This window comes from Chlorocebus sabaeus, chromosome 2 (genome assembly GCF_047675955.1).
Source record: "Chlorocebus sabaeus isolate Y175 chromosome 2, mChlSab1.0.hap1, whole genome shotgun sequence".
Taxonomy (NCBI): domain Eukaryota; kingdom Metazoa; phylum Chordata; class Mammalia; order Primates; family Cercopithecidae; genus Chlorocebus; species Chlorocebus sabaeus.
The window spans coordinates 59298530-59320776 of record NC_132905.1 but is presented as its reverse complement, the minus strand read 5'-3'; the positions used below and the strand labels follow the sequence as shown (position 1 = coordinate 59320776).

Sequence of the window (22247 nt, the reverse complement as noted above, 5' to 3'; positions counted from 1 at the left end):
TTAACTAAGCTAGCAAGACTATTATTGATGTGCCAAATTCAGAATGTTTGTTTATATTAGTTTGATTTCCTCACAATAGTACCATAATTCTGAAATTTTACTTGTAGAAAACGTTCTAAAAGTCCACATGGTTGGCAGTGTTTTTTGTTACAGTCCAATGCCTACAAAAACAGTAATAGCTTATAGTCCAAGGGCTCCGGGTAACATATTTAAAGAAAATAAGTCTTTATGGACAGTTTATTTCTGGAACAAAAAAATCCTTTAGACTGAAGGCATGCACTTTCTTTTAAAAATATGTCACATTAAGAAGAAACAACTTTTATATACAGTATTTTCTGAAAGTGTATTTTGTGTGGGCATATCTTTTTCCTTTCAGCATTTCTTTAAGCAGTAAAAAACCCCAAGCCAGAAATAATTGCTGCGAAGGGCTTAACATTCTATACCCAGAGACTTACTGAGTGTATGTGTGCATATCCTGAAATTAGGGAAAGGTTTGATTCTTGCAGCTTAAAATAGAAATGTTTTTACCATAGAATCCCACCTTCTGATTAATGCAAAACAAGAGCTGTTTTCTTCTTTCTGCAATTAGTGCTTTGCAGATCTTTTATAAAAATACAAACGGCGGGACTAGGTGAAACTCATTAACTGAAGAGGAGGATAAGTGTCTCCACAACTAAGAGGGAGGACTGGCGCAGGGTCTGAGTGAAACAAAGGCTCCTCAAAGTTTGGCAGAGGCCACAGCAAACCTGTTTCAAAAATGCTTACTCAGCAGATGTGACCTTTTCCTAAATGTTTTTGGGTTTTACAACAATCTGACTTACCTTTTCCAGTTGAGGCACGGAAACCAAAAGCCAGAATCAAAGTTGCAGAGACGAACATAGGGATTGCAGGTACTTTTCTGTAATATGTGTTGGGATGTATATTGAAGTGCTGTGTGTGTGAGAGTGTGTGCAGTTTAGAAGGACACAAGAAGGGTGTTTTGTATATGGAAGGATGGGGGTGTAACCCAGTTGTCTTCTATTTAAGTCTTTGCCTAGAGCTAAAACTTAATGGTCAGAACAAGTAGTCAGTCAGACTTTCTATCAACACAGATGTTGTGTTCAAACTCCATTTGGCTAGCGACTGTTTACTTTCAATTTAAAGCAAATCAGAGACTCAATCCTGTTCACTAAATGCAAGCATCTTCCATAGACTTGCTTTGTTAACTGCATTGAATACTGATTATTTTAAAAGACTTTTTAGAATAAATTTGTGAGCCATAATTATATAAAGACCTATCAATTGGATTTTTAGATGTGAATTTGTGCCGAAGTGAACATAATGCATTATGTGGTGGCCACACAAATTTCAGACAGAGTTCAAAGCATGGATAATACTCCCTCACTGCTTACCATAATCCTAATGTGTGGATGAAATCCTGTATGTTAATTATTTGAGTACAGTTTTTTGAAACACTATTACTTGTTATCCTGCAACCCAGTGAGAGAAAAATGATACTTTTTTAAACATATAAATACCCTTTCACTACTGTGAGATTTGGTGAACATCTGGGGAAGTTTCAAAGAAGATGCCTAAACTGGGGAACTGCATTCGCATCCCATCAGGAATTTGCGCTCTCCAGTAAGTATTGAGATAACTTTGTGATTTCAATATCACTTTTGTTTTTATTATTTTTAATTTTAGAGGTAATGGAAGTTTCTGGGAGAGGTGGGTTTGGTTTTGATTTTGCTTTAGAATGTTTACCTGCAATTGAATGAAATGCCTTTCGTTTTTTGAAATTCCATGTAACCTTCAGTAATTGTTTAGGTGACTTCTAAAAAAAAAGTTTCACTAGGAACATTGCCTAAATTTAAGTTGTGCAAACTATTTTGCAGTAGTGAACAGCTGTATTCCTATTTCATACACATCAATTAAAGCCTGTTCTCTTTTGGCCCTCATTCCATAAATAAGGCATGGAGAAACAAGCCACAGGAGGATTCTGCTTTACTGGGTGGAGGAGAAATCCATCGAGAATGGGCCGTTTGCTAGTTCATTCGTTCATTCCTGATGGGAAATAGCAGAGCAGTGGATCACCAGGAATAGAGTCTGGCGAGATCGCAGCTCCAGGACCCTTTCGGGGTGGGCAGGAGGCGTCAGTCAGTGGGACGGAGCCAGATCGAGGAATTGGGAGCTCTAACTTGACTCTTCAGGGAATGTCTGGATTTTAGATTTCAAAGCATAGCTAAATTCGGTTACTTTCACACTTGGAACTTAAAACAGCAGCCTCGGAAGGAAGACCATTTCTGGTATTCTACAGCTCTGCTGCTTGCATCTGTACAGGGAGTTGAGATGCAGCGGCAGGTTGAGAAGCTGTGGCGCCGCGTGAGGGGACGCGGACGAGGAAGGAGGGTGGAGGAAGGAGCTTTCCGCGCCCATCCTGTGCGTGCGGCCGGCTCGTGGGGCTCCTGGGAGGGCCAGTCGCGGCGTCTGCGGGCTGGGCCGGACGGCTAATGAGCCGCTGGGGAGACCCAGGCGCCGGGCGCGTGCCCCACGTGCATCGAGGGCCCGCACTTCCTAACCCCGCTGGGAGAAAGTTGAGCCAAGCACCTAGGACCTAAGCCCTGAGTAGCCCGCGGGTCCCGGGAGCCGCCACCATCCCGCCCCCGGCTGCGAGGTCGCCGCGCCCGGGCCCTTCATTTCGGTCCAGGCGCGCCCAGCAAGGAAGTGCTGGGACCCCGGCCTCACCCGGCCTGTTCCTGGCATCCCACGTCATCGTACGAAAATTAACCTATCGCTCATTACACCCAATTTGCCTTTGTAACGCTAAACGGCAATCTAATACCAGTTTGTAGACGGCTTTGTACATTAACATACATTACCCCATTTGATCTTTAAAGGGAAGACAACTGCTCATTACCGGCCCTTAGCCCCAGAGTAGTCAAGCTGTTTCCAGGTTCTAAAATTTTTTTTTTAACTTTAATAGAAGACCCTGAAAAAATGTGCCGTTTAAAGAGAATATAATTGCGTACAAATAACTACTTAAAATTGGCCCAACGAATTTTACATCAGAATTTGGAGGAGATATTTACAGCTTTAAACATTAAAGCTCTAAAAAGCATTTTGCTTATTGAGATGGGCAGGGCATTTTCCTGGAAGATTCAAACGCGGAGACAAGTTGGAAAGAGATGAAGACTAAGGATGGAGAGGCAGCAGCAGGGGTGAGGTCAGGAGCAGGGCCTGAAGCTGGCTCAGCGAGGGAACACCTGCCAGTTCTGCAGAGGAAATCTGCTGTCATCAGTTTGTCCATCAGGCCTTTTGCTCAGATGTCTTCCAAACAGTGCTTTAAACATTCAGTCAAAAACTGAATTCTCAAGACAGCTTAAAATAAAACTAAGTTAAAACTAAAGGTCTGAGAATATAGAGTGGAATTGTGGGTTTTGACTGTGAACTATGAACAGTAAAACATTTACTCCTTTGGAAAATGCAATGCTTTACTGAGATGGCTATCTATATTTTTAATATTTGGGAGATAAACTTACAGAGAAATTTAATAGAAGACATTATCAGTTGAATGTTGAGCGAAGGCAATTATGTAAGGGTTGGATTGGTAATTCCTGATGGAGAGACTCTTTGTCTCAACAATAAAGGATCCTGCTCTGGTCACCCATCATTAGCAATGAACTCAATAGCTACAAAATACCTTCCTATTCAAGGTTGAGGTGAGATTCTTTTTCCCCCACCGGACTAAGTTTAGCAAGTACGCTTCAGTTGAATATTAAAGCAAAAATGCCCTAAGTCAGGAGGTCAAAGAGAAACTTTACCTCACAATCTTGGGCTAGGAGGGAAAAACTGAAACAAAGCAAGTCTTTGTATGTATGTCTAAATATGTTTTGGTAATCAAATGAAAATGCATACGTAAGTGCTGTATGTGAACTCCAAACACACATTTAAGCAATTTATAGTGTGCTTAGTAGCAAGGAAAAATATGAGTACAAATTGCAATCTAATGAAATACAAAAAATATGCTAAGGAGCATAGACTATTTGGCCATTAATTGTCAACTTGAAGATTTAAAACAAGTCCTTAAAACTGGAGCACAAGTCTACATTAAATTTGTAAAAATGTTATTTATCTCACAAAGATTTTTGAGTTAGCCAGATCAGTCACTGACATACTAATACAATAAAGTTAAAGCTTTTGTTATGTCTTGCTGACCCTATCTTTTAAAATCTACTTCTTCAAATTGACTTCTTTGTCCTTTGGTTTGACATCTGATTATAGAAATAGTTTTCTGCAAAAGTTAGTTTTAAAAAACCATGCTTGGTCAAGATTTTCAAAGTAGAAATACTGCAAAATAACAAGAACACAAAACAGAGTTTCAAAAGTTTAACTTTATTTTTTTTTTACTAAAGTCCAGAAATTTCTGTAAGACAAGTACATTAATGAAATGTTTCCAAAGAAATACTGAACAATATATACTCTAGTTTGCTGAGGGTTCCAGCTCAAGAGTTCAAACCTAATTCTTGTGCAATAAAAATCAGCATGGATCTTAGATGATCTAGAATACACTGTGTTTTGAAATCCACAGCTGGTTTCATTTTTAACCATAATGAAAAACCAGTACTCCTATTCCATCAAATTGTGTTTTATAAGCAATAATAAATTCAGATCCACTGTATTATGCAACATACATCTTTGGAAAGCAACATAAACAGTGAGATCAGATCAGTAGAAATATACACAGTTAAAAGAAATACACAAAGTACTGTAGTTTTATTAAAAACTACTACTTGAGAAAGAAATCTTTCCACAAATAGCATAAAACTGTAGAATGATGAAAGGATTTGGGAAAGCTTTACAAAAGCTTAATTCCAATTGTATCTTCCTGAGGGTGGTGGCAAAGGGTATTTCCTTCCTTCTCTGGGATATCCCTGAAAATAAACAAAAGAAAAGAGTTTATTTTCTGGACTGATACTCCTGCAAGTCAGTTAATTTTACACTTCTATGGAAAAATACATCATAAAGAAACTGAGTATGTGTTAAAGGTACAGCACATGGAAAGGTCCCATAAACAGGTGCTTTGATCCAGAGCTTTAACACAAACTTGTTGCAAAGTTGGAGGCTAGCACAAATGCTATTACTGAAAAATAAAAAAAAAACCTGAACAATCACAAATGCACACAAATACACTAGAGTTAATTGTTTTGTGTAAACAACATGTACAGACAGTGGTTCTCAATTTTCCCACCGTCCTAGCAGTAGTAATTCAAGTCACTTTGTTGTAAGATACCCACATCAATTTAGACTTATTACACAAGGAAAGTAACTTTGCTTTAACCAAGGCAAGAGCTTGCTAAGTCAGTTAAGGCCAAATTGATTTTAGGGATTTTTTTATTTAGCAACAAAAAGTAGGACATTAAATGATATATTAAGGTTATTACACAATCCATTAGCAATGACCTTTATAACAAACATATCCTAGAATGCTTGCAAATAACATTTCTGTATAACAAAAGATAAACCTGACACCTCTTCATTGTAAGTCCTTTTCTAGGCCTCTAGGGTTTTGAAATGGAACCCCCTCCCACCTCATTTTGCCACCCAGAGAGCACTTCAGTACTTTAAATATGAACATGTGCAGACTCAAGGCCAGAATGTAGGCTAAGGCCTTGTTTGATCATATAAAACTTTACTACACATACAATGAACTAATGATTTTATGTTTTTAACAACAGACTTCTGCAATTTAATAGTGCTTCAAACATTGTGGTTTAATAAAAAGTATCTCCGTGGAAAAGAGACTGAGAAAGAAATGTTATTTTCAAAAAGTCCTAAAAGAATAATAAATTTACCAATTAGTTTATATGTTTTAAGTAAATAAGAATTTTACCTCCTATAACAGCAGAGAGTTCCTTTAAAAGGAAGATCTCCAAAGGAGGGAGGAAAATGGATGAACTGGGGTCAGCAGTCTAGGCAGCCAGCCCCCAGCTCTCCCGCCCAACTGTGTGGGTTTTTTAGGGTTTCAGTTCCTGACTTGGAAAATGAGGTGACTAGACTATACATTCTCCAAGTTTCTTTCAGTTACAAATATGTCCTCACTTCAAAAATGCTCATCACTGAAACTGCCTAGTGCCATCTAACCACAGTAACATAAAGAGCCTTAGTTCACTGATGTGATTTTGAGGGGTCCTGCTTTGAAATAATTCAAAGCAAAATTCTATAAACTGATTTAAATAAACTGTAAAAAAATCCTCTCAGAAGACATTAACTATTTGCAGTTAAGGTGATTATCTTCTTGTAAGGTGGAGATACTTGTAAGAATACATCAAAAAAGTATACAAAATATGTTCCTTAGCTGTGAGAAGAGAGGTCTTACTAATTAATTAATATGTGAAGCACTGCAGAAGGCCTGGAGGCAACACCAGGTAAGCAATTTAAAAACCACTTCACATCACTGCAGGTGCCAAACTCCATAAACATTACACTCTAAATCATAGCATTCCAATCTTGTTCTCTAGTAAGGATTCCATTAAGAGCATGTAAATACTGGCCAGGGTGTCAAATTGCTGGAGGAAATTATGTCATAGACCTCAGTCTTAAATGCTGCTAAAACTGGATGCTGTAAAGAGAAAGAAATGAAGCTTACATATACTAAATTTGTCTAGGAATTATGACATTCAGTGATACAGCTGCTTACATTGAGAAGAAAAATATGTGGAAGATTATCAAGCAGAGATTTCTTTTATGAGGAGGGATATCAGATGAATCAAGACAGGAGACTTCTAAAATGACATTTTAAAATGACTTCTAAAAGACAACAGCTGAAAAAGTAGACTTACTTTCCAGCTTCCAGAAAATCACCCATTATGAGGGATCTAGGTTCTACTAAAGAACAATATCCTTAAAGAAAAAACAATGTTTTGGTGACTGACTATATTTGGACTAATTATCACTAACTGCTATGATTTAAAGGGCTTTTGGGTTAGAAATTCTTTGGCATCTTCAAGGTATATAACCTATTTAGTGAGGCAGGTACTCAACCCATATACATTTTTAATGACAGACCAAAGTTCAGCCAAGATACTGTATCAGTGTCTTCTCCAGAAATGTTGGTAAGAAAATATGGAGTCCTGTGAGGCTTGTTGAAATATAAAGTGAGCAGTATGCTTTTCATCCCACAACCCATTTACCTGTCTCCCTCCACGATCATCTCGTCTGGGTGGATACCCACCAGGCCCAGCTAGCATCTGGTACTGGTTTGGCTGGAAGGCTGCATTCTGGGTTTGCAGCATCCGGTTCCATGGGAGCAGAGGTTCAGCCCCAACGCCTCTGTAGAAAAGTACCAGGTTTACATCAGAAGCCACGCCTACTATACAGCACAAAGCCTAAAATTGGCAGGTATCATTTCCAAATTTTAGTACAATCCAATTTACCCGGATTTATCATATGGGATACAGAGTATCAGAATGGCCTTTGTGTCCCTTATATCCAGTATAATCTAACATGTTTCATGAAGCATGAGCATTTATTACAATGGATGTTTAAACTCAATTGAGAAGTTCTGACTTTTAAAAATTATTTTGTTCATTTTCAATTGGGAAATTTCCTTTTTAGTCACTTAAAGATGTAGACCCAAGATCACCAAGTTGGCTACATTTAAGATGCTATCCAAACAGTAAACATGTACACGACAGGAGAATGAGGCTTTATTTTCAAAAATGTCCAGACTCGTTCTTGGATCCATTCTTTCTACTTAATTGCAGGTTGCAAATGAATTCTTACTGCTGAGTATTTTGAATCCAGGGTAGGAGACTTGGCTGTTTTTTCCCATCCATTATTCTGTTCAATATGTCAGAAGGTCTGATTGGGAGGAAACCTTTTCAAGTTCTATTGATGCAGCTTTCAATTGACCACGGTGACCTAGCAACATGAGCACTAATTGGCATGGGCTGACTGGCATTTGGTGTACAGTTTACATGGGAACACAGATTCAACAGCTATTATAACCCAGTTTGCTGTCCCAGATTACTAGTCGAAAGAAATGTTTTAATTGTCTTCAAGTGCCTATTTTAACTTTGCAGATGCAAAGCAAAAGGTATAATGTACTAAATCATAACTTAATTAAAAACTGTCACATAAACAATGTAGCAAGGATATATACCTTCTAAAGGCAATCACCATTTAAGACTTTCCCCTTAAGGCACTTTCCATAACTTCCATTTTATGGAAGGCACTATAAAGAATAAACAGAGGCAAATGCGCCAGTATATTTGAACATTAATAGCTTTGGGGCCACTGACCATGTTAGGAGGAATTCAATAAAACTTTAAATTCACTGAAGTGCTGACTAGCTGGTAATCAGTTATAACCATAGCAGCATAAGAATTTCAATTCCGAGGTCTTAGGGGAAAAAAGCCCGGTGCTGGGCTCACTGGGTAAAGCATTCTTCTCACATCTATTCAAGCCTGAATCCATCCTCTCTACCCCCACTCTCCTCCCTTCACTTGGAGCTTGCCTTCTTTTTATTAAAACAACACCAGAGATAATTATTTTTGTGTGATGGCTCGAAGAGATGAACTGCTCTCTAAAGAACTCTAGAAAGACTAAAGCTTTTCTTTACAGTTGGTAGCTGAAACCAGAGCTCTAATAATAATATGTTATAAGTAATTCAGAATACAATTAAAAATAAGTTTTTATCTCAGAAAGAAAATGCATATGGCTAGGGCTTTTAATTATTTTTCAGGATAATTACTAGCACAAATATATTTTAGCAAGAATGCCTCCATTTATTTTAGCAAAAACAGCTCCATGTGCAGAGATAGGAATGGTCTCTTCCAGTCTCTGCAGGAGTGAAGAGCTAAACTAAGGTTTGTGCTGTAACCAAAGTCTCCTCAAAACTGGGCCAATTAATGCAAAACCCATAGGGTAAAAATACAATTCATATCTTAACTATGATCAGTTTTTCTTTTGAGTCTTACAATAATAAAATTCAACTGAGTTTTAGGAAGATCTGCTGGCATAAATAATATACATTATAAATGCAATTCAAAACTATTTTATGTTCCAAAAACAGATTAAGAACAAAGCCACAGTTTAAAAATGCAAGTTCTTTTCGTTTGATTACTTATGTTTTTTGACAAAGGAAAAAATCATCAATAATTAAAATTAAACAGAAGAAAAAAGTAAGGATGTCATGTACTACCCTCTTCTGACTTTTATGACAGAAAGGCCTTTATTTTCAACAAGTTTATCTATATGTCTACACTAATTACATAATTTGCAAATACTTACAAAACTAAAAATTTGCCTAGGAAATTATGTTTTAAAATCTGGGATGGAAGCACAGAGACTGACATATCCTAACTTCTAAAAATTAGCAATGAGGCCAGGCACAGTAGCTCAGCCTGTCATCCAGCACTCCAGGAGGCCGAGGCAGGCAGATCACTTCAGCAGGAGTTTGAGACCAGCCTGGGCAACATGGCGAAACCCCGTTTCTAATAAAAATACAAAAATCAGCCAGGCATGGTAGTGTAGGGGCCTGTACTCCCAGCTACTTGGGAGGCTGAGGCATAAGAATCACTTGAACCTGGATGGCAGAAGCTGCAGTGAGCCAAGATCATGACATTACACTCTAGCCTAGGTGATGAAGTGAGACCTTGTCTCAGTAAATAAATAAATAAAGTTAATAAATAAGGCAACTTATTTGAGCCATTTGGCATCGTAGATGACAATATTCTTAAGTTTCCAGATTGTTTTGGAAAGTTACTGGCAATGTGAACTACTATGAATTTGGATATTTTAAATGTATACATATGGTAAAACCGGAGTTTTAAAAGATATTTCATGATTGAGCTTAACACCCATAGGAAAAAAATTAAATGGCTGCCTTGCAAATGACTGAAAAAGAGGCCTCCATCGACAAGAAGAATCCAAACAATGTGGCAGAACTCAAGTGACAAAGATAACGCTGGGTATCTATTAACTCTAGGCTGTGTCTGTGTTGGGAGGATGTTCCTGTTGTATTTTTAAATCTACTGGATATATGGATTATACATACCATCTTGAAGTAGAAAATATTCAAGAAATGCAATGTAATTTAAAAAAAAAGACACTCAAAAGTCTCTTAATAGGATTCTCAACGAACACTCAGAATAGTGCCATGGAAACATACTGAACTAAGAACTGGTAAAAACCTGGTTCTGGACAAAATGGTGTATTTCTTAAATGTCTGTAGGACTTTTATGATAGAACTCTATTATGCTCACATTTACCTTTTGCTTTCAGGTATAATTTTAAGTATTTGACTAAAACTAAACCAAAAAACATCCCCACAAAACTTGTCACTAACCTGCTGGGTTCACAAAGTCAGAATAATACTAGTACTTGGCTAGGGTAGAATAAGAAAAAAATCTGATGGACAGCAGGGCAAGGGAAGGGACAATGATGACGATCTTAGGAAAACTTTTAATGTGAACAGAGGGGAGGAAAGCTGTTGGGGCCTTAGAAGTGGAAACAGATCCTTTACTTCCTTTGAAGTCCCTACGTCTTTATATTATGCTCAGAGTAAATATTCTGGTAAGTTTTGTTCCAGTGAAAAGTTTCTTGGTAAAGAATGGCACAAAAGAGTGACCTTAGGTAAGCTGCTGAACTTCTCTGTGCCTCACTTTCTTCATTTGCAAAAATGTAAAAATAATAGCATCTATTTCAATGCATTGCTGGGAGGAATAAATGAAATCATTCTTACTAAAGGATGTTAACAGTGTTAACATTTCGTAAGCAGACAAACATTTGCCATTATTATCAGTATGGAAAGTGAGCAATAAGATAGGGAAACCAAGTATATAATTTAGGAAAAATTTACCCCTTACTCATTTAATTTCTGCTTAAAATTGGTGGTACCGAGGAAAATGAAACAGCACATACTGTGTGCTTTCATAAAATATACTAAAATCAAAACATTAATACACACATTGCTAGTCGTACTACATTTAATGAGACTTGCACTAAGTTGATACTATCAGTAAACATCGAATAACATGATTCCTTTTATCCTCTTGAAGATAACAGTGAAATGAAGTTTTGGAGTCTCTAAAGAGTTATAAAGTTTTCTTAAAAGGGGAGCTGCATTTAGAACCCTATTTATAAAAACACTTTATTCATTTCAGATGTGAACAGATTAGAGATTGTTAACATGGCAGAGGAGAAGATAATAGAACAGATTAAAACTGGGAAGGCAAAAGAGAAAGCCTTATTATGATGTGGCTGAATTTATTTTTGCATTTACTGATGTTGGCAAAACCACCGTGAAATGATGCATTTTAAAGCTGGCCTTTAAAAATTATTCTACAGAAGTTAATTATTCATAACGTGCCTAGTTGTCTTGTCGTACAGAGTCCATCTGACTTAGGAGCATACAACTTATCAATGAAGGAATACATGTTAAACATCCCTTGTTATTAAACCATGTCACATTCTTCCTAGTCCATGGTACTTATTAGACTGCAGATCCCATAATCCTCTTCTGAGTCCCTTCTGCGTTTAATTCAGTTCAGTCTTAAGTAGTTAAAGAAACTGTTTTCAGTGGCAACTAATAACTACTGACCTACAGTGACACTGCCCTACAATAGGCTTGTCAGCCCTGAAAAAGTTGTACCAAAGAAGCTGATTAGGACTTCAAGAGGTTTGCAGCAAGAATCAATGGTTGGTCTGTACTAACGCTGCATTGCCCGCACAGAAATGATAAAAGTGGAACACCATTAGTTATGCCTCATTAAGCTGCACAACCCTTCTAAAAAGAAATTTGTTTAGCCTGACCAAAACCTAATACCATTTTAAGCTGTGTTGCATTTTTCAGGGCATCTCAAAAGCATCAATAAAATAAAGGCAAAGAACCAAGAAAAGTAAGAAAGTATATTAAACATGAGTCTTTTAATTCAAAGTATTAGCTATATACTTTCCTTTTAAAGGATAGGCACAAGGGAAACTGTTTTTGGTGGGAAAAAGTACATTTCAAACCACGGAGGTTTTAGCTTCCATAAAACCCGTAAGCCCCAAATGTTGGTGTCAGAAAGTATTTAAAAGTCATGTCTACTTTAATATTACCTGTCAAACCTTTGCTGCTGGAAAAGGGGAGGAGGACCTCGCCAGGAATCCTGGGGCCTCATATCTGAAAAAGAAACAGAAAGGATTAAGAAGATTTTTTAAAGTAACTAATATTCAACTACCCAATATTTTATAATTAAAAGTTCTTGAAAAGAATCTGAGAAAGACTGTAAACTAAATAAACCAGTATCATAATAACACACGCCACAAACGTATAAAGATAGGTAACTAACAGGGTCAGCAAATTTTTTGTTTTATTATTTTTCCTTTGATAACAAAATAGGTTTAGTAATCCCTGGCCACTAAACTCACATAATCGTGTGTGTGTGTGTGTGTGTGTGTGTGTGTGTGTGTGTAAGTAAAGATATATATTTTTTACACAGTTTTTACATTTATATTTTAAATGCTGTGCAAAAGGAAAGGTTTAGTTCTTTTCCATAAATAGAATTAATACAAACTGAATGAATAGTATCTACAACAGAAATCCTGAAATTTTCCTTCTGAAGGCATAAATTGCTATCATTAACATTAAACAAAGCACACACAATCTCTCCAACACAAACCAAGAAAACAGGTTAAGGAAGGGACCACCCATTTCTCCATCTTTTCTGATAGTTTTCTTGTAACACAAAGCTGAACTAGCAACATCATCTAACTAGAAGAAACAATTAAATGGCTCCTGCTCTTCTACGTAAACTGACGGATATGGGATGAAAGAAACATCTGGGCCTGTCTATATCAACGAACCACAGCTTGCAGTCACTTCACCTTCAGCGGGGTCTGCTGTGACCTAATTAAAACTGCTGGTTCCAGAAGTTGTCTAATGAGATCACCGTGCGAGGACAGTAACCTCCTCTAGACTCCCGAGACCAAGGACAACAAGGCTTACCATAATGTATTCAGGCTCACATTTTAACAGAAACACAAACTAAAAAATGCTTTTCAAAATTACTTGCTTAAAGAATAGAAGAGTTGACAGCTTACCTCTGGTTAGAAACCAAAAATATATATGGTTTTTTACTTAAGAGAGAGAGAGAGAGAAAGAAAAAAGTAGAATCACGCTTTAAAAGCCCCATACCAAAGAACATGGAATCAATAAAATATCTAACTGCTCACAATGATTCTAGCTCACAACTGGCGGCCTCAGCCCTGGGCTTCCTTCCCATCTTGACATGCTGAGAAGGCCAGACTGAAGAAAGTTTTCTTTATGTGGACAAACTACCTGAAGGTGGGCAATCTGCAGCTGCCACAGCCACTCTCACCTCAGTCCATGGCCAGCTCAAAAAGTTTCTGCAGCCATACCCACGGGTGCCAAACATACCTCTCAGAAAGGTGCAGGAAGCCCTTCACAAGCTGTCACTTCCAGGCAGATTCCCATTGTGAATTAAAAGGTAGTATCTTTAGTCAATTGGAATTAAGTTCCTTTTTCATCTCTTAAAAACCAAACTACTAGCAGTCAAACTGAGTAACAATGTGGAGGATGCTGATTACCACACACTCCACAGAAAACAGAGGAAGACAGTTCCCCACCCTAGGCCCAGAGTAAGTTCTGAGTCATTACTACAGACTATACACTATCAAAAAATCAATTTTCTGAAGAGGTAAAAGTAAAAAATTCTTACAATAATGGCAATCATTTGTATGGTTTATTTCTATGCAAAAACTTAAGATACATTTACATATGACTTTCAATGAGTTACCATTTGTGAGAAAGTAATCTACTGAGAGTAAAATCAATGTTTGAGCCACTTTTTCAGCTCATGTACAAAATTAGTTTAGTGAGAATCAGTTAAAATGTTCCCAGAAGAATTTCATTTTAGTGCCCTTATATATACAAAATTTACAAATGTAAAAAACACAAGTCAAAAGCAGTACAGCAAATATTCATCCGGACCCCTGTCTACCTCTGTACTTCACATCCCCTGGAATCACTGTGGTTACCCTGGAAACACACCCTTTTTTACCATTAGGACTTAATTCCATATTGTGGTTGCCTGGTGTCTCTTTACATATGGTATAATCGCAGGATACACATTCTCCATGGTACTTACGAAAGCTTCCACGGTGGCTCCCTAATAACATTAAAATCGAATGAAGACAATACAAAGATACAGCTACATTAAGAGAAATCTTCAGAAACAATCTAATGTTTTAAGAAAAATAAAGACGGGAAAAAAACTTGTATATTTTCTCCTAGAAACTGTGCTAATGCAGATGAAGCCATCAACACCCGTAATATATATTCATTAGACTCAAACATGCTATTCTTAGATTAAGCACAGCAGTATTTCTAAGTAGAACTGGAATGTAAAGTTTACTAAGTATAAATGCTTTTTTTGGAGGAGGAAATAATTGTCTAACCTATACACCTAGAAATGTCTTAAAAAACAGCAAATGTTCCTAATATATCACTTCTAGTGTGCCAGTTGCCTCTCTATTTTCCATTTTCTATCTCTCACCGCCAGGACAATATTTTTTTCCATATAAATTCAGCACATATGAATATTAACAGTTTTTTGTTAAAACCTAAGCAAATTTTCCAAAACTTTCAATAAACTCTGATGCAATTATTAAAACACTCCTTGTTTTCAATCCAAAAAGAAAAATAAAAAGGCTCAAAGATATATTTCAAGGTTTTTTTAACCAAATTTCTTTATATGGCTCTTAGTAACATATATAACCTGGAAGTATTCATAAAGTAGAAATATTTCCTGGCTGATCTGTAATGAAGTAGATGGTAAAACAAACTTATTATCATTCATTTGTATGGCTCTAACAGAAGATCCATTTGAGAGGAAGAAAAAAAATTCTGAGATAGTGAATTGCACTTCAGAAGGTACAGGCGAGAGTAGAAAAATGACAGTTAATTTTTTCCTTTGGTCTTTAAAAACTTATCCCTTTTCTAGAGCTCTAAGGCCATGTAAACCAAGCTTCGCCAATAGCTTCTCAAGTGACAATTTACCTAATCAGCGTGGCAATCACAGAAAAGATTCCACGTTTACTGATTGCACTAGGCAAAAATCACTTTTCAATGTGGCTAATTGACAAGTTTACAGACTAAAATGAAGAGAAGTCACATTTAAGGTTCTCTGGGCTACAAAAACCAAATGCTTTATTCAGACTGAGTACTCAGGGCTACACTCCACTCCAACAAGTTATCAGTACTCTGACAATTACTCATCAGTCAAAACTGACACATCAAAGACAAATCAAACACCAACAATAAGAAACACCTACAGCAGACGTTTGTCAGAGAGTTGTCAGTTTGACCAAATGGCCCTTCTTGAGTGCAATTTCATACTACACGAAAATGATTATACTAAAAATACTTTAGACTGAATAAATGCCTTAGAACTCAATCTTACTAAAACAAGCTATTTGACTAAATTTTAAAGTTCAAAATTCTATAAAAGATGATCTTTTATCACTTAACACTTTCACAATACTTACTATATACAAGGTACTATTTTAGGTGCTTAGCTTCTTAAATTCATTTAGTCTGGTTATTTTGTCAGATAAATATTCTTATCCTCTGTACTAGTTTTGAAATGAGGAAACTGGGGCAATGACCAAACCTGTCAGAGGTCACACAACTATTAAGGGTCAGAGTGAGGCCAGGGGCTATGTTTTCGTAACCACTCTCTACTACACTGTGCAATCTCAAAGTTTCACATGCATTTATGCTGTCGGTTGAGATGGCACTTCATATTAATTTATTTCAGAAGAAGCAGAGGAGAATCACCCATGATTTTGTGCTGCTTAATCAGGAGGCTCAGAAACTTAGGGTTTCAACAAGGTTGGATGGGGGGTTTAACAACTACTCTCAACATCTTAAAGGTTTACAACTGACATTACTACTCATAGCCAATTAGGATAGGAAAGAAAAATAACACACATTTTAGTTGTAAACATTTAGGCAAATACAGGATTTATAGGGAGAAAATAAGAAAACATCTTGGCTAAAACACTGGAATCTCTACTCTTTTTAAAAGGATAATACTGCCCCTCAAAATCTGGCACTCAAAATATAAAGAGAAGGGATCAGGTAAAAATCAGTATCAGAGGTTCCTGAAGCGCAAACCAAAACCCAACATCACTCCAAAGAGCTCAGCTGGTCTGTCGAGGGACGGAAAGAGCGGAGAGGCGCTCTTGAAGCTGTGAGAGCCTGGGCGAAATGAACCAGGTCCCCTTCCTGGTCAAGCCTACCTCCCTAGGGACAAAAAGGTACCTCTCTGCCCTCATAGCCAGAGGAAGCAATGGAGAGATGTGACGCTTAGATTCACTTTACAATCCTGTCCATCCAAGTCTGAATCATCTTAAAGATGCTTTTCCTTGCCCTCTATCTCCTCCCTTTTGTGTTTTTCTTCCTCTTATAGCTAGATATGGAAGAATGGATGAAAGACTGATACACAGGTGAGGACTGGTTCTATATAAATATTGAATCTAGAAGTAACGAGATCACAAAACAAGTATGTCAGAAGTCTTAATGACAGTAAACTAAAAGAAAATAAAAACCACAGGCCAGACGTGGTGGCTCACGCCTGTAATCCCAACATTTTGGGAGGCTGAGGCGGGTGGATCACTTGAGGCCAGGAGTTTGAGACCAGCCTGCACAACATGGCAAAACGCTGACTCTACTAAAAATACAAAAATTAGCTGGGCATGGTGGTGCATACTTGTAATCCCAGCTACTTGGGAGGCTAAGGCAGGAGAATTGCTTGAACCTGGAAGGCAAAGGTGCAGCGAGCTGAGATTGTGCCACTGCACTCCAGCCTGGGTGGCAGAGCAAGACTCTGACTAAAAAAAAAAAAAACCAACAAATCATATGTTGGACTATGTGTAAAGAATATTAGGAAAACATCAGATTTCCTTTTTTCATTGTCTGCAGCATTTGCCTGAGCTTATCATACTTTAATGACCATTCTAGATCAAGCGAATTATTTATCCAATACATTCCTTACAAAAGTATCAGGGAATGATTTGTGAAATGACATGGTTGCCTTCTAGGAAGTCCAAACTCTTAACCCAAGCTTTCCAAGGTTTTCTTATAACTAAGAGCAATCAAAATCTATTAATCTATTCAAATCTTTGTTGAGCTTTTACATTTCTAGTTTATATGCAGACAATCCCCAAATTTCTCTCCAACTACGACCTCTCTCTCTTGAGCAAGAACCTGACTCCTATGACCACCTAGCACAGATGCCTCTAATGTCTTTCAGGCACGCCAACCCTCACAAATCACTCATCACATTCTTTCATATTCCTTCACCATCTTGGGTTTCCAAAGTCTGTGAAAGGCCTCAGGAAGCACCCAGGCATCCACAGTGGACACATAGGACTCTTCATTCCCTTCTCCCGCTCCTCCTCACTCTTCATATTCAATTATCCAGACTTTCAGCCTTCCCTTCCTCCCACCTTCCGGACTTTGGATCCACTCTGCCACAGTGTAGTTCAGACCCTCATCATCTCTCCTTAACCCACAGAGTTGTGGTTCTAGAATGGAAATGTTATCTGGTTCATTCTTCTGCTAAAGTTTTTAAAACCTTATAAACAAACAGACTAGTGCCCAAATTAAATCAGCAAGGGACAAGAACAGCCAACTTACGAAAGAAAAACTGGTCAGTAAAAATATGACCGAAGTAGCAATTGAAAAATCTTATCTTAAAACAAAGACACATTATTTCTTATCAAATTAGCAAGAACTTTATTTTATGTTAAAGAGACAGGGTCTTGCTGTTAGGCTGGCGCTATCATAGCTCACTGCACCCTCAAACTCCCCAACTCAACCAATCCTCCCACCACAGCCTCCTGAGTAGCTGAGACTAGAGGCACATACCACCACGTCTGGTTAAATTTGTGCTTGGATTACAGGTGTGAGCCACTGCACCCACCCAAGAACTTTTAAAAAATAACACCTGGTATTGGTGGGAGTGGGATATTAGACATTCTCATATGCTATTGCAGGAAGTATAAATTGGTATGCCCTCATTTAGAGGTTAATGTGGTGATATTGACCAAAAGTCTAGAAATTCACCATACCTTCTGACCCGGCAATACCATTTCTAGAAATTTAGCCTGCAGTTAAGAAATAAATATATTTTTAAAAGATTATTAGAAAAGCCCTAGATATTAAAAAAAATTAAGCAATATACTTCTAAATAATCCATGGGTACATAATGAAAAATAAAAATTGGAAAATACCATGAACTAAATGATAATAAATATGTGAGACAAAACTTTGTGGGATAAGTCTAAAGTGATTAGAGAGAAATCTGTAACACTGAAGTACATATATTGGAAAAGACCAAAAACAAATTACCTAATTCTCCATCTCAAAAACTTGGAAAAGAATACCAATTTAATCCCCCCCAAAAGTAGAAGAGAATAATGAAGACAAAAGTAAAATCAATAGAAAACAAATGCACATGGAGGAGGCAAAAGGAAAAAAAAAATATATATATATATATATAAAGAAAGCCAAAGGTTAGTTCAATGGGGGAAAAAAAAAACAATAAAATTAAATAGGTTCTCAAAAAAAAAAAAAAAAGTTTCTAGCAACGCTAATCATGAAGAGTGACTGTATATTATCAGTATCAGCACTTAATTTTGGAGTCTTACAGTCATTAAATATATACTTTATTTTATTTTTTATTATACTTTAAGTTCTAGGGTACATGTGCACAACGTGCAGGTTTGTTACATATGTATACATGTGCCATGTTGGTTTGTTGCACCCATTAACTCGTCGTTTACATTAGGTATATCTCCTAATGCTATCCCTCCCCTTTCCCCCCTCCCCACAATAGGCCCCGGTGTGTGATGTTCCCCTTCCTGTGTCCAAGTGATCTCATTGTTCAATTCCCACCTATGAGTGAGAACATGCGGTGTTTGGTTTTCTGGTCTTGCAATAGTTGGCTGAGAATGATGGTTTCCAGCTGCATCTATGTCCCTACAAAGGACACGAACTCATCCTTTTTTATGGCTGCATAATATTCCATGATGTATATGTGCCACATTTTCTTAATCCCGTCTGTCACTGATGGACATCTGGGTTGATTCCAAGTCTTTGTTATTGCAAATAGTGCTGCAATAAACACACCAAAAGCAACGGCAACAAAAAGCCAAAACTAACAAATGGGATCTAATTAAACCAAAGAGCTTCTGCATAGCAAAAGAAACTACCATCAGTGAACAGGCAACCTACAGAATGGGAGAAAATTTTTGCAATCTACTCATCTAACAAAGGGCTAATATCCAGAATCTACAAAGAATTCAAACAAATTTACAAGAAAAAAACAAACAACCCCATCAAAAAGTGGGCAAAGGATATGAACAGACACTTCTCAAAAGAAGACATTCATATAGCCAACAGACACATGAAAAAATGCTCGCCATTAGAGAAATGCAAATCAAAACCACAATGAGATACCATCTCATACCAGTTAGAATGGCAATCATTAAAAAATCAGGAAACAACAGGTGCTGGAGAGGATGTGGAGAAATAGGAACACTTTTACACTGTTGGTGGGACTGTAAACTGGTTCAACCATTGTGGAAAACAGTGCGGCGATTCCTCAAGGATCTAGAACTAGAAACACCATTTGACCCAGCCATCCCATTACTGGGTATATACCCAAAGGATTATAAATCATGCTGCTATAAAAATATATTTCAAAATCTTACGAACAATTTCTGGCAATAAATTTGAAATTTTAGAATGGGCACACTCCCAACAACAACAAAAAAGAACTTACCAAAACCAACATAAGAATTACTGAAAAATCTGAAAAGCCAGTACTAAAAAATCTATAATTGAAAACTTTTTCATAAAGGAATCTCTAAGCCCAACTGGCTTGACCACTGAATTCTTCTAAAAATTAAAAAATGACAACATTCTTACGATAACCCAGAGAACAAAAATGTAGAAAATATTTTCTAACTTGTTTTATAATGCCAAAAAAACTCTACCCCAGAACATCCAAAAAAGGGAAAGTAATAAAACTAATCTCTCTCATAATACATAGATTTTAAAAATCCCACCATACAGTGACATACAGAATGTAGTGACATATAAAAAATGATGATATATTCCAGAAATTAGGTTTACTCCAGAAATGCCATGTTGGTTTACCATTTGAAAATCAGTGTAATTTACCATATTAACACAACAAGGAAACAACAACAAACAAAACCCCAGGTTTTAGAGAAAAAAAAAAAGCATCTGATAAAATTCAATACCCACTAGAAATAAAGAAGAACTTCCTCAATCTGATAAAGGTTATCTACAAAGAAAAAAACTGCAGCAAACATCATATTTAATGATGAAATAGTAAAAGTTTCCCCCTTAAAACTGATTGGGAATGAAATAAGTATACCATCATCACTTCTATTAATTATGAGAGGTCCTAGCTTGTGCAATAAAGCAAAACAAAACAAACAAAAAAGGCATTAAGATTAGAAAATAAATAAATAAAATGGTCACTACTTGGAGATGACGTAATTGTGTACACAAAAAAATTCAAAAGAACCTACAAACTATTAGAAGAAATGAATCTAGTAAAGATGTCAGAAACAAATATTGAAAACAAATTTTCAACGAAGTTGAAAAAATCAACTTTATCTCTATATACAAACAAGCAATTACAAAATGATATTTAAGATACTGTTACTTAAAACATCAAAACACATCAATTATATAGTATTGATTCTTTTTGTCCTGAATTTTTTACTGTGATGATTTCAGACTTAAAAGTTACAAGATGAGTATAAAGAATTCCCACATCCCCTTCACCCACATTCCCTAAATGCTGGCATAAACCTCTATTCATCATATGACACCAATAAAAAAGCGAAAAGGCAAATTGTCAAGTGGAAAAAGATATTTCCAATATAAAACTACTCTCATAACCAGAATATAAGAACATCTACAAAACAAAAAGATAGACAACCCAATGTAAACCACACAAATCTTGAACACTACATCACACAAACAAAAATATCCAAATGGTTAATAAACATTTTTTAAACTGCTCTAATTAGTCACCAGGAAGATGCTAACTAAAAGTTCGGTGAGATACCCACTCCCTGCTTAGTCAAATGGCTAAAAGTGCAAAGACTGATAACATCAAGGGTTGGTAACAATATGAAGCAACCAGAACTCTCCTCCACTGCTGAAGGAGTGTAAATTCATACAAACTGAATGTCATTTGGGAAATGTGCCTGACACTTTCATTCACTAAAGCTGAACATACACACAATCCTACAATCTTGCAATTCCACTCCTATGGAGTACATTACCTATCATGAGTGTTTACATGTGTGCATCGAAGGACGCACAGGTTTCACAGCAGTCCAATCCAGCAACCTTAAACCAGAAACCAACCCAAACGTTATTCCTACTGGATAGGTAAATATATGGTGATATAGTCCTATGATTCAACACTATAAGCAACGAAAATGGATGAACTGCTGGGCACGGTGGCTCATGCCTATAATCTCAACACTTTGTGAGGACAAGGCGTGCGGATCACGAGGTCAGGAGTTGGAGACCAGCTTGGCCAACGCGATGAAACCCCATCTCTACTAAAAATACAAAACTTAGCCGGGTGTGGTGGCATAAGCCTGTAATCCCAGTTACTCGGGAGGCTGAGGCAGAATTGCTTGAACCTAGAAGGTGGAGGCTGTAGTGAGCCAAGATCGCGCCACTGCACTCCAGCCTGGGCGACAGAGCAAGACTCCATCTCAGGGAGACAAAAAAAAAAAAAGAAAAAAGAAAAAGAAAATGGATGAACTACTGCTACAAGCAATATAAATCTCAGAGACAAAGATTGAAAAAAAGGCAAGCTTTTAAACGGGTAGTCATGTAGTAGCTTTTTAAACTATTAGGTAAAGTTAAAAAAACAAAAAGGTAATGTATAATACTATGATACTGCAGTCAGGATAGCGGTTCCCTTTAATGGGGGTAGTGCCAGGAAAGGACACAATGGGGGGCTTCTGAGGACTGATGCGTTTCTACTGAATCTGAATGGTGGATACATGAATATATCCATTTCATAAAAACTAAACTGTACAGTTCAATTTGGCACTTTATATATGTTACACTTCAATAAAAAAGTATATGTAAAAATACATATACAATAATCTAATTTTCAAAACTTGGACACATG

At 37.0% G+C, this 22247-nt stretch overlaps 1 protein-coding gene across 3 annotated transcripts in view; it reads right to left on the bottom strand.

Moving 5' to 3' along the window:
- Positions 1 to 4352: 4352 nt before the first annotated feature.
- Positions 4353 to 22247, bottom strand: part of XRN2 (5'-3' exoribonuclease 2) — an 85530-nt gene continuing 67635 nt past the window's right edge. For all 3 annotated transcript variants that reach the window (XM_007961596.3, XM_007961605.3, XM_007961599.3), the window contains 3 exons: positions 12082 to 12145; positions 7170 to 7308; positions 4353 to 4910 (listed from right to left, as the gene is read on the bottom strand). In XM_007961596.3, coding sequence (XP_007959787.1) covers positions 4845 to 4910; positions 7170 to 7308; positions 12082 to 12145 — 269 coding nt within the window. In that variant the 3' untranslated portion in view covers positions 4353 to 4844. The remainder of the gene's footprint in view (positions 4911 to 7169; positions 7309 to 12081; positions 12146 to 22247) is intronic.